This window comes from Malaclemys terrapin, chromosome 4 (genome assembly GCF_027887155.1).
Source record: "Malaclemys terrapin pileata isolate rMalTer1 chromosome 4, rMalTer1.hap1, whole genome shotgun sequence".
NCBI lineage: Eukaryota > Metazoa > Chordata > Testudines > Emydidae > Malaclemys > Malaclemys terrapin.
The window spans coordinates 6,388,315-6,400,742 of NC_071508.1; the positions used below are offsets into that span (position 1 = coordinate 6,388,315).

Consider the following 12,428-nt stretch of genomic DNA (forward strand, 5'->3'; position numbering starts at 1 on the left):
GTCTTATGTTGGCAGGTCCCTGTGGGGGGGGGTGTGTGTGTGTGTGGTCCTCTTCTTCTTGCCTTGGGTATGGGGGCCCTGCTGGACGGAGCTGGGTCCTGACCCACAGCTGGCTTTGCAGAGGACAGAGGCTGTGAACTGGCTGTGGAGGTGTGGGGCAGCTGTTAGATGCAGGAGGGTGGCTGGCTGCTTGCTGTGCTCCAGGAGGTGGGTTATCCAATCCAGAGGTACTCTCCCCCCTCCCCCCCCTTGAATCCCCACTTCCCTGCTTTTTTAGGCAGCTCCCTGAGTCCCCAGCTGAGATCAGGGCCCTGTCACTGCATGGACACCACCTTCGCTCCCAAGAGTTCCCAGTCCGGCTAGACCAAGGGTGGGAGGGGAAACTGAGGCACGGAGAGGGGAGAGACTTGTCCAAGGCCACCCGGCAGAATGTCAGGAACAACCCAGGTGTCCTGGGGCAGTGACCTAACTGCTGGGCCAGGCTGCCACCTCTGACCATGCCGAGCACTCGTGCCGTGAGCCTTCGCTGCTGTGCTTTGCACCAGGGTCATTGTGGGGAAGCTGCGTCTCCTTCGGGCTCTCTGGAGCAGATGGGGTTAAACAGGTTGTTTCCAGTCAGGATCCCTGTGCTGGGAAATCCCCTCCCCTGCCCGGCAAAGCGGCTTAGGTGTCTCTACTGGGCATTGATTAGTGCCAGGCGGATGCGCCGGCCGGCTGGCTCCCTTGGCCGACGGCCCTGCCGGACTAGGGGCTGCTCCCACTGGAGCCAAGGCCACAGCCATGAGCACGTTCCCACATGGCCGCTCTGTGACCACTTGTCCTTAGGGAGCCAGAGGAGTGTTCCCCAGCCCCAGCCGGTCTGACCGGTTCCTTTGCCCCAGGGATCTCCCTCTCCACGGGAGAGCTCTGCACGCTCCAATGCCCGGGCCCACGCCCCACATCCAGGCTCTGACCTCTCACACATGTCGTCCCCCCACCAGGATACAGGGGCTCTGCTTATCCGCCTCTGGCGTGGGCACTTGCTGTCCTCCCTGGCTGGCACCTGGAGCTCCCTGGCCATGTTCCTATCGAGCCCTGCCATGCATGTGGAGGGATGAGTCTAGCTGCTGGTCTCCAGGTCCCTAGGAGGGGAGGTGATTTCTACTAGCCGGGGGCTCTTTCCTCTAGCCCCCTGGAGCTGAAGTGACAAATCCAGACAGGAGATAAGGGACCCGTGTTTAACAGGGAGGGAAATTAGCCATCGGATCAGCTGACCCAGGCACAAGCGAGTCTCCGGCACTTGGCGCCTGTAAATCCAGGCGGGATTGTCTCTCTACAGCTCTGCTTCGGCTCAGCCCCGAGTTCTGCGGTGGCCTCAGGGATCGCAGGGGAATGCTGGCTGGTTCTACGGCAGGGCAGGCTGGATGGTCCGATGGAGCCTGCTGGTTTGCAAAGGCTTAGATTCTCCCCTCTGCCTTAGAGCTGCTGAAAAATGTAGCCGGTTGTTTTACTGCCCCTTTGAGAGGATTGCCCCTCCTCCAGTATCCCCAGCCTTGGGCATTCAGAAATCAGGAGCCTAGCTTGCAAATCAGGAGATCCTTAGAAATGGGGGGGGCGGGGTTCTTGTTCTGCTGAGTGGAGCCTTTCAAACAGAAATCCAAGGTTCTCGCAGCCTCCTCTGACTCCGGGAGCTGGGGATTTAAGGAAGGCACCATGGAGGTGCCACCACCTAGCGCCAGGCGTGGGATACAATCCTGGGAGCTGGCAGACTCCCAAATGTTGCTGAACCACACTGTGGCTATCTATGCCAAGAAACTGTGGCCGTGACACCCCCTTTCCTGGAGAGGGGAGCCCCCCTCGGTGCCGGGAAGGGCTTCTGTTTGCTTGGGAAAGCTTTGCCAAATGTTGCCTCTGCCTCTGTCCCTGGCAGTGCACCAGGTGTCTGGGGCACATGGGGAACCCCCCGGCTGTGTTCTGCTGTGGGTGGCCCTGTGGTAGCTGCGCTCGCCCCCAGTTCCAAAGGGTCACCAGGGCTCTGGCCTGGCACAGCTCACCTTGAAGAGTCCCCTCTGCGCAGCAGCTCCGAGTCCTTGGTCCATTTGAGGGTGGTGGGGTCGTGTGCCAGGGACCCCTGCTGCAGCGGGCACTCGCTGCCTGCGACGGGTGTGCTGTGCGCTGGGTCCTCGGGGGTGTGTGTGCGCGGGCTGCAGGCCGCCTTGCTTTGACAGGGGGAGCGGAGGTCGGGACCCCCGGCTGGGTGAGCAGCCTGGCTGGTGCATGTGGTGGCCCTGAGGGTCGAGAGTCTGGGCTGCACCCGGCATGACACGGGGGAACAGGCCGCATCTTGGCCGGTTCTGCAGGTGTGACTGTAATACCGTTCCGGAGCTGCTGCTGCAAACCATGGCCTGAGAGTGTGGCAGCAGGGCTGCGACCCCCCCCTGGGGAAGTTAACGTGCTCCCTATAAGCTGCTCGGATCCTGAGATGGGTCGTCAACAGGCCCCCAGATCCCCGAACCCCCAACTGTCCCCCTATACGCTTGCAGGGTCAGCGCAGCCCTTCTCCCTCCTGGAGGGGTCAATGGGCGTCCGGTGCCGCTTTCCTTGAGGCTGGCCCTCCTGCCTTTCCTATGTGCTGTGTCCAGGCAGCCAGGTCTGGAATCGCTCCCCGCCCCCACGGGTCCCCTGGCGGCTGCCCTCCGCCCCAGAGCTGGTTGCATTTCAGGGCTGCTGAGGGTATGTTGGGGGGGGGGGGGAGGAGCTGTAGGGACGTGCTTGCTGAGTCCCTTCGTGGTCTGAGCGCAGGTGGGCAAGGCTGGTGGGCTCTGGTTCAGGCCCAGCCCCCACTGTGCACGGCTGGTGGCCCTAGCAGGTGAGTTCCCCGTGGGCGTGGACAGACATGCCGCTCCTTCCTGTGGAGGAGCGGCTCCAGGTGAGGTCTGACGACAGCAGCCTCCGCGCCCTGCCCCGCTCGCTCTCGGGTCGCTCCCAGGAAGGCAGCGGGCTCTCTTCCCCCCCCCGCCCCCACCCAGTCCCCTGGCCCAACCCCACATGCTGGGACGGGGCATGTTCATCTGGGAGGAGATGATCAGCCTGCCCTGGCTCCCTGTCTGCATCTCCAAGCTCTGGGGTAAGCAGGGGAGGCCGAGACCCTGGGTCTGGACCTGGGGTGCGGCCCTCGGGGAGGGAAGCCGTGGAGGTGCGGGGGAGATAGCAGGCACAGCGGTGGGGTGTCGCTGGCTGCCAAAGGGAGCCTGAATCCTGCAGGCCTGCAGCCACACGCCTCCCTGCCCTGCCCAGCGGTTGGGGGGTGGGGGGAGGGAAGGGAGGGTGTGATCCTGGTTACACATGCTGCAAAGAATGCAGAGCCCTGCTGGGTGGGGGGAGGGCATGGCTAAGTGCTGGGGGGGGGGGGGGGGGGGAGGAGGGCAGGGTCCCGCAGCCTGGGCCTGAGAGCAGCAGGTCCCCTTCAGCCAGGCTGCAATTTTAGATCGACCCCATGGGTCTCCCTGACCTTCAGATTAGGGGGTGGTTAGGGGGGGGACCCTTTTTCTCCCCCCACCTCAGGACTTGGTGCTGGACCCCTGGCTGGTCTGTTCTAGTGCTGCAGGCCTGGTGCTCTGGTGATGGGCTGGGAGGCGTTTCCGGTGCTGAGCCCCGGTTCTCAGAGGCGTCCAATCTTTGGGCAGGTGTTTCTCAGCCTGCAGGCGGCTCGGTGTTCTTCTGGGGCAGCTGGGTAACTTTCTGTCCAACTGGCAGTCGCCATCTCTGTGTGTCTGTGAGAGCACCTGTGTGTGAGACTGTCTGTGAGAGCGCCTGTGGGGCTGAGTATCTGTGAGAGCACCTCTAGCTGTGTGACACTCTGCGAGTGCCTGTGTGTGTGTGTGTGTGTGTGAGACTGTATGTAGGAGAGCCCCTGAGGGGCTGCGTGAGCGCAGGTGGGGCTGTGTGGGAGGCTGTGAGCGCGCCTGTCGGGCTGTGTGGGACTCTGTTTGGGGCTGTGAGCACGCATGTGGGGCTGTGCGTGGGGTTGTGAGGGTGCCTGTCGGGCTGTGCGTGGGGCTGTGAGCGCGCCAGTTGGGCTGTGTGGGACTCTGCATGTGTCTCGGGGAGGGAAAGGCCTTTTTGTAATGTCAGAAATTGCTGGGATTCTTTGCTGCTGTGCACATGGGAAATGGTTGGTTGTTTTCAGGCCGGCGGCACTGTTGGGGATCTCTTGGCCTGGTCTACGCAGTCCAGGCTGAGGAATCTGGCTCAGTGAGGACGGACTTGCCCACCAGTGCAGCTGCCCTTTGCAAAAGGGCCCCTGCTTGCTCCCTGGGCGCTCCCTGGGAGGAGGGGCGGATGGTGGCATGGTTGTCACTCCGTGGCTGTGCATAGAAGTCGGCTGGCCTTGAGGTTAAGTCCTGGGACTTGGAAGGTCTGTGTCCTGCTCTGCCCCTGGCCCCGTTCGTGACCTTGGTGTCACTTAGAGGTTTTACACTTAGAGGTACCCCAAGTTTTCTGGGTGCCTGATGGGTGACGCCGGGGACCCCGCTTTTGAGGAGTGTTGGGCACCCTCCTGCTGGAGTCGCTAGGCACGACAGGAGCTCTGCATTTCCAATGTCCAGCCCCAGCTGTGTCCAGATGTCACCAGAACTGCTCAGCCTGAATCTCTGTCACATTCCCCATATGGAAAATGGGGATCACTCCCCCATCAGCCTATCTGCCTCCCCCTGGCAGAGCCAGTCAGCTGACGGACGGTCGATTCCAGTCCTGCTAGTGCACTGCCGGTGGAATTCCCACCCCGGGTTCCCTGCGCACGCCGCTCTGCAGCCGGTGAGCTACACGGGGGTTGCTCAGGCTGCAGAGGGGTCACCGAGGGCAGATCTGACCTGCAGACCCTTCCATGGAGGTATTTAAACCACTTGGGCCAGAGGACGTTTTGGTTGCAATTTTCCATGCCTTGAAGCCAGGCAGTGCTGCCCCCCCGGTCGCGGTTGCGAGCGGGGAGCTGAGTCTTGCTTGGCCAGCCCCATGGCGGGTACTTTCCCAGCTGGAGCTGCCTTCCCAATCAAGGGAGCATTGAGTCCCATGGCCCCGCCGTGTGGCATTCAAGCACTGCCCGCCCGTGGCAGTGAGATCTCCTAGTATCTCCCCGTGTCCCCCAACAGTAAGGACTAAACCAGCCAGGCCGGGAGCTGGGGACTGTGGTGCCCGCCCCTCTCCTCTAGGGCCTGGTCAGTCTCTCAGGCGGGAAAGGGGCAGTGGATGGCAGCAGGGTCCAGGTGTCCTCATAGACTGTTGCTTTCTAACCCAGAAGCCTCCCTGCCCCTCTCCTGCCACGCTGCCATGTGCAATGAAAGAGCTCACAACGTGAGCGTCAAGCCTCTGTCACTGCCATCTCCGTCCGCTCCCAGTGAACTGAACAGGGCAGGGCACAGCTCAGAGAGACTGAGGCCCATCGCTTCCACCCCTGCCCAGCAATGGGCTCAGGCTCTTGGCAGACTCAGGCAGTGTCGCCGGATTGGTCACACCTGGCGTAGCTCCCCGCCCACCCAGCGATGGGCTCAGGCTCTCTGCGTTGGGCACGTTTTGGAGGTTTTCTTGACAACCGGAGTAGCTGGAGGCTGGTTGGATTCTCTTTCAATGAAAGCAGAGACCCCTGAGAGTGCTGGTGAGGCCAGTCGCACCCCTCCTGGCCAGGGGAACACAGGGCCAGGGGCTGTGACTGGAGCGGGGGCTCACCCAGGCCGTGGTAGGGAGGGAATGGCCCGGCCTCAGCCATTGGGGAGGCAGGGGCCCTGGCCGTGTCTGCCAGCTGCCATGCGTGTGTAGAACAAAGGGCCTGTGTCCCCAGGCAAATGCATCTGGGCAGTTCCAGGGTGAGGGGGGGAACCCTGCCCCCGCTGACCCAGCCCTTCCCCTTCTGTGGGGGGCAGGGGCCTCGCTCCATGCTAGCCACTGGCAGGATTGGGTGCCCGGGACCCTGCTCGTGGGGCTCCCGGAGGTGGTTACCTGCCCCGAGGTTCAGTTGCCATGGTGGCCCCAGGCCAGCGCTGAGCTGTCTGACCCACACAACGCATAGCCTGGCGCTGTGAGCCCTGCCCCCGTCCCCTCCATGCCCCATCCTGGCACGGGCGGCCCTGGGCGTGACCAGGGCCTGCGGTATTGGGCTGCCTGGCAGCTGTGTCTGTCAGCCCAGCTCTGGGGAGCAGTGGTCAGACCAGCTCCTGGGCCTCGAGCAGCGCCCTGAGGTGGCCTGGCCCTGGGCTGCTCTGGCACCGCCCAGCCATGGGGGGCTGGGACCAGGTGGGCACAGGGTCGAAGCACGGCTCCAAGCGTTTGCTCCTGCCCCGGCCACCTGGGTCCGGCCACTCCCCGGCTAAGCTCCCCCCCAGCCACTCCTCAGGCCGAGTCTGCAGCTGTGGCGATGGCATGGGGTTGGGAGCTGAGGGGCCTGGCGTGTGGGGCCCTGCCCTCTCTAACTACGCTGCCTCTCCCCCCACCAGAATCCCCCCGGCTGCCAGCACTGCCCTGCCCCGGCAGCTATGACAGGATGCCCGTCTGCGCTGCGGCGGGCGCGCACCTCCCGGAGTGCCCAGTGAGCCGGATGCCCATGGAGGGGCAGGACAAGGCTCCCAGCCATGCGCCGGCCTGGGAAGGGGACGCCCTGCGGGTCAACCAGCTGCACAACAGCAACAACAACGCCTCGCCTGGGGGCTGGCTGGGCCGCAAGGGCTCCCGCTCCCTCTCGCCCTTCGGCCCCCGGGCCCCTGCTGGCGCCAACCACACGCTGAGCTACCTGGAGCGCGTCGTGCTGGAGCTCGTGGAGTCGGAGCGCACGTACGTGCGGGACCTGCGCAGCATTGTGGAGGTGAGCCGGCTCCCTCCACGCCCCCTCGCTGCACAACAGCACCCCCTGCTGCCCCTGTGTGGTGCCACGTGGCTCCCCCAACCCCATCGTCCCTGGAGCTGGGGCGCCTGGGATCTCTGGCTCCTCTGTGCTGTCAGCCCTGCTGGTACCAGCAGCTGGGAGGGGCATGGCACCGTGCCAGGCTGGCTGGGTCCGTGCCTCTAAACGCCCCATGGGGTGGAGATCATCCCCATATTGCTGGTCTGGCTTCTCCAGGGAGGGATCTGCTAGTGGGGTGAGCTCCCAGCATGCACTGGGGGTGATGGAAATGGGGGGGGTGCTGGCAGGGTCGATGGGCTCTGTGGGGATAAAGCCGCCCGCAGGGACCTTGGCCCATTGGCTGTGCCCTGGCAGGCTCCAGGGCGGCTGGGCTAGCGTGGGGGATGGCGCTGCCTGTGGCAGCAGAATGGGGAGGGGGGACCTGAGCCCTGCTCCCACCACCGAATGGAGCCAACTTGGCCTGGGGGAAGCGCCTCTTGATGGCTCTGACGGGAGGGGAGAGCTGGGGGGGTCTTGGCCGCACGACAGCATCTCTCTGCTCGCTGGCCTGTGCCGTGGCTCACTGTGTGCGCCTGGCAGGACTACCTGGGGAAGATCATCGACACCGAGGAGGAGCTGCTGCGGCCGGAGCAGGTCAGCGCGCTCTTTGGGAACATCGAGGATATCTACGAACTCAACAGGTGAGCCGGGCCCAGAACTGCCTGCTCCGGCCCGACCCCTGTAACCCCAGCCCCCTCTATCCCTGCCCCCCATCCACTCCGGCCTGACCCCCTTCATTCCTGCTCTGGCCTGACCCCCTCCAGCCCCCAACCTGCTCTGGCCTGACTCCTGTAACCCCTGCCCCCCGCCTGCTCCGGCCTGACCCCCGTAACCCTTGTAACCTAAGCCCCCTCCATCCGGCCCCTGCCCACTCCGGCCTGACCCACTCCAGCCTGACACCCATAACCTCTGCCCTCTCTGTTCCTGACCCACTCTGGCCTGACCCCCTCTAACCTCCAACCTGCTCCAGCCTAGTCCCCCGACCCCCTCCATTAACAGCCCCCACCTCCTCCAGCCCCACCCTACCTCCTCCACCCCCCACTCTCCAAAGGGGCGGAGGAGTAAATGCCCCAGGACGGGCTTCCCCCTAGAATTGGAGAAGTCGGTGTTAGTGCTCAGTAGAAAGGAATTGTGGCACCTAGGGAGCCTCCTGGGCTTCCTCCCCCTCCCCCCCCCCCCCCCCCCCAAGCTCTGCCGGTGCCCGTCAATCCCAACCTGCGGCCCCTGTTTTCCCAGCCCTGGGCTCTTCCCCTCCCCTCCCCCTCCTCCCCCCAGCTCTGCCTGTTTCCCTCAGTCCCTACCTACAGGTTTCTGACTTGTGAGCCGGGGATCTCGTTGCCAGTCTCCAGAGGGGAGAGGCTGTTGCCACCTGCTCCCCGGCCCTAGGACAGCAGTGTCAGAGGGAGCCGCCCTGGTGGCCCAGGCCTGGCCTGCCTGAGGGTGGAGGAGCGGCTCCGGTCCGTATCCCTCCCCATCTCCCTTGGCTTGGCACTGAGGCTGTCTCAGCCGAGAGTCCTTGGGCAGAACGCAGTTGGGGTGGGGGTGGGTGCCTGTCCATTGAGCTCTTTGCGGTCTCTGGTTGGGGCCCGCGTGGAACAACTGAGAGCCGGCCGGGCCAGGGCCTCCTCTCGTAACACTTGCTTTGTTTTCAAACCCTGCCGGCACTGGAAGGGGCCCTGCCCTGCAGGTGGGTACCACGCCGGGCGCACTGCATGCTCTGCTGCCTGTCCTCTGCTTGGGGGTTTGTGTGCTGGGAGTGGCGGGCGCATGCCTTACATGCATGCAGCACGTGCCCGGCCTGTGTGTCCCCCGGAGAACACGCGTGCTTGGCAGGCCCGGCCTGTGGGTCGCCCGGAGCATGCGTGCTCTTGGCAGGCCCTGCATGACTGACCGTGTCTCTTTCTGCCCAGCGAGCTGCTGCAGGACCTGGACAGCTGTGACAGCAACCCCGTGGCCGTGGCCAGATGCTTCGTGGACAGGGTAAGGGGGGCTCTGGAGGTGGCACGCAGTGGTGAGCGGCTGGCGAGACGGCCCATGGCATCGTCCTGCGCCAGGCGAACTGGTGTGCTCAGGGCTTAGTGCTAGCGCCTGTCATCCTGGCAGGTGAGCGTCTCCCAGCTCCCACGCCTGGCACAGCACCTGGCCCTGATGGATTTCATGGGACGGCCCTAGCTTGGCAAGGGTGGGGGTGGGGGAGCTTGCGGTGCCAACCGAGCTGGGGGACTGGCTGGGGACGCTTGCAGCACTGAGGCACTTTTGCGGGACGCTGATGCCCAGGCAGGTGGAATACTGGGAGGGCAGTGTGGGGGGAGGGGTGCAGCTAGGGTTGCAAACTGTCTAATCGCACAAACCCAAACACCCTTGCCCCGCCCCTTCTCCGCGGCCCTACCCCCACCCCCTCCATCACTCGTCCCCTACCCTCGCTCACTTTCACTGGGCTGGGGCAGGAGGTTGGGGGTGGGGTGAGGGGTGCAGGCTCTGGGAGGGAGTTTGGGTGCAGGAGGAGGCTCAGGGTTGTGGCAGGGGCTTAGGGAGTGGGGGCAGGCTCCGGCTGGCGCTTACCTCAGGAAGCTCCCGGGAAGTGTCCGGCACGTCCCTCCGGTTCCTAGGCTCAGGGGCAGCCAGGCGGCTCTGTGCGCTGCCCCTGCCTGCAGGCACCGCCCCGGCAGCTCCCATTGGCCACAGTTCCTGGCCAATGGGAGCTGCGGAGTCAATGTTTGGGACAGGGGCAGCGCGTGGAGACCCCCCCGCTGTGCCTAGGGGCTTCCAGGAGCCGCGTGGATACAGGACAGGAAAGGAGCCTGCCTTAGCCCCGCTGCATCGCTGACCGGATTTTGGCCTATTAAAATCTCCCGGATTGGTTTCAGACGCCACCGGGAGATCGATTCTGGGAGACTCACGGCCAATCCGGGAGGGTTGGCAACCCTAGGTGCAGCTCCTGGGGCTAGCGTGTGGGCAGAGCGCTGTGGGGGAGGCTCCCCCTGTAGACCTCACTCACGGTCTCTCTCTCTTCCCTCCCCCTCTGCAGAGCCAGGATTTCGATATCTACACCCAGTACTGCAACAACTACCCCAAGTGAGTGAGCACAGGGTGGGGGATCCTTAGAGCGGGGATCCTTGCCTGTGGGGAGGTTGCACCCCATGCTGGGGTGGCCTGGGTCTGGCAGCAGATGATGGTATCTTGCCAGATTTGAGGGGGAAGAGGGGTTGAGATGGGGGCACTGCCAGAGCTGGGAGGGGCCTGTGTCCCCTCGTGCAGCAGCCTCTCCCAGCATCCCAATTGCAGGTGCCTCAGTCCATGGCCTGGGAGGAGAAGGGGCCGTGTGCCAGCTCCCCAGCCCCACCACACAAGCTGCGCACAGGAGCGGGTGGGGCTGGTTTCTGCCCCTGGGCCTATATGTGCCATTCATCCCTCACTTCTGCCCGGCACCTGCCCCGTGTGGGGGGCATCTCCCATCACCGTAGTGTCTGGGTGCCGTGCCAGGCCCCTGCCCCATGTGGGGGGCATCTCCCATCACCGTGGTGTCTGGGCTCCGTGCCAGGCCCCCGCCCCGTGTGGATGGGGCATCTCCCATCACAGTGGTGTCTGGGCGCTGTGCCAGGCCCCTCTCCCACGTGCGTCTCCCCTCACCGCAGTGTCTGGTCCCTGCAGCTCGGTGGCGGCTCTGACCGAGTGCATGAGAAACAAGCACCAGGCTAAGTTCTTCCGCGAGCGCCAGGAGCAGATTGGCCACGTGCTGCCCCTGGGCTCCTACCTGCTCAAGCCGGTCCAGAGGATACTCAAGTACCACCTGCTGCTCCAGGTAAACGAGGGGGTGCGTGCCACCCCCCACTGCACGGGCATTGTGGTGCCTCCCTCCCCCTTCCTCCCCCCACAGCCTGGGCATTGTGGTGCCTCCTGCCTCTTCCCCCCCCCCCCCCACTGCACGGGCATTGTGGTGCCTCCCTCCTCCCACCCCCCACTGCACGGGCATTGTGGCGTGGCACCCCACCTGCCACGCGGTACCCCTGTTCTACTGTGCGCATCACGATCACTGCCTTGGCACCTCCTCCCTCACCCGCCGCAGGGTGTCCCCTGCCCCCCCATCCCCACCGCTGCAGCGTCACAGGCCCGCCCCCTCTCCAGGGGCACTGCAATCCCCTTCCTTCCTTCCGCCCCGCGCTGCATCCCCTCCAGCCGCAGTGCCATGCTCTGAACCCTAAAGGTGCCCGGTGAGTAGCCCCACAGCTGTGTCCCTCAGCCCTGCCCATGCCCTGGGCGCCCCGCCCCTGGGGAGGGCGAAGGGAGCGGGGCCTGTGGTGGGAGCAGGGCAGCGAGTCCTCATGCCGGGTGGTGTCCCCAGGAGATCGCAAAGCACTTTGACCTGGAGGAGGCCGGCTACGAGGTGGTGGAGGAGGCCATCGACACCATGACCTGCGTGGCCTGGTACATCAACGACATGAAGCGCAGACACGAGCACGCTGTGCGGCTGCAGGTGAGTGCTGGTGTGGGTGTGTCCCGCCCCCGGCCGCGTGAATGCAGCCCCCGGCACCGCGATCTGGGGAGTGGCTCCATGGGACCAGCTGGGAGCTGAGAGCCTCGTGCGCTTCCCAAATGTCCCCGTGGGAGGTGGAAACGAGCCCCTCCCGGCCACTGCCTCTGGCCCGGCCACATCTGGGGACCCTTTGCTCCTGGCCCCATGTTCCTGTGCTCAGAGAAATGGCCTCCCGGTGCCCTGGAGCTGGGATGCGGCCTGCTGGGTGCTGGCAGGGGCCCAAGGCCAGCGGTGGTGCCAGGACGGGGGGGCAGCAGGGCTGAGACCCCCTCGTGGATCTGTGGGGGCGTGCGGCTGGTTTGAGAAAAGCACCACCTGTGGCCACCTCCCCCCAACTCCCCCAGGAGATCCAGTCCCTGCTGCTGCACTGGAAGGGGCCGGATCTGACGACCTTCGGGGAGCTGGTGCTGGAGGGCACCTTCCGGGTGCACCGCGTGCGCAACGAGCGCACCTTCTTCCTCTTCGACCGCACCCTACTCATCACCAAGAGACGGGGCGACCACTTCGTCTGCAAGAACGACATCCCGGTAACCCCCCACTCCCGTGGCTCCGTGGTACCCTACACTGTCAGCAGCCGGTCGAGCTAGTTGGGTGGCATGGCCTCCTGCCTGTTCCCTGTTCCCACCCCACTGTCCTTGGGCTGGGAGCCTCAGGGGGCTGCTGGTGCAGGGAGGGGAGCCCCTGCGGGGAGCCCCTGCGGGGGCTAGTGGTGCTGGCAGCATGGGGTGGGGAGCCCTGAGGGGTGGGCAACAGCAGCCTGGGGAGGAGAGCCCCTGAGGGGAGGGGGGCTGCTGGCAGCGTGGGGAGGGGGAGCCCCAGGGGGGCTGGTGGCAGTGGTGCTGGGGGGGGGGGGGCTGGCCACAGCGGTGCTGGGGCCAGGCGGGGGAGCACCGGGGGGCTGGCCGCTTTGCTGGGAGGGGGGGCGCTGGCCGCAGCGGTGCTGGGGCCGGGGGAGGGGGAGCCCGGGGGGGTTGGCGGCAGTGG

General features: G+C 65.2%; 1 protein-coding gene across 1 annotated transcript in view; it reads left to right on the forward strand.

Annotated features, from left to right (window-relative positions):
* The window catches only part of PLEKHG3 (pleckstrin homology and RhoGEF domain containing G3), a 39,118-nt gene that overhangs the window by 10,361 nt on the left and 16,329 nt on the right, over positions 1 to 12,428 (forward strand). Inside the window, exons 2-8 of the mRNA XM_054025146.1 lie at positions 6,468 to 6,832; positions 7,451 to 7,551; positions 8,821 to 8,890; positions 9,939 to 9,985; positions 10,562 to 10,712; positions 11,253 to 11,384; positions 11,789 to 11,971. Of these exons, the coding sequence (XP_053881121.1) occupies positions 6,468 to 6,832; positions 7,451 to 7,551; positions 8,821 to 8,890; positions 9,939 to 9,985; positions 10,562 to 10,712; positions 11,253 to 11,384; positions 11,789 to 11,971 (1,049 nt within the window). The remainder of the gene's footprint in view (positions 1 to 6,467; positions 6,833 to 7,450; positions 7,552 to 8,820; positions 8,891 to 9,938; positions 9,986 to 10,561; positions 10,713 to 11,252; positions 11,385 to 11,788; positions 11,972 to 12,428) is intronic.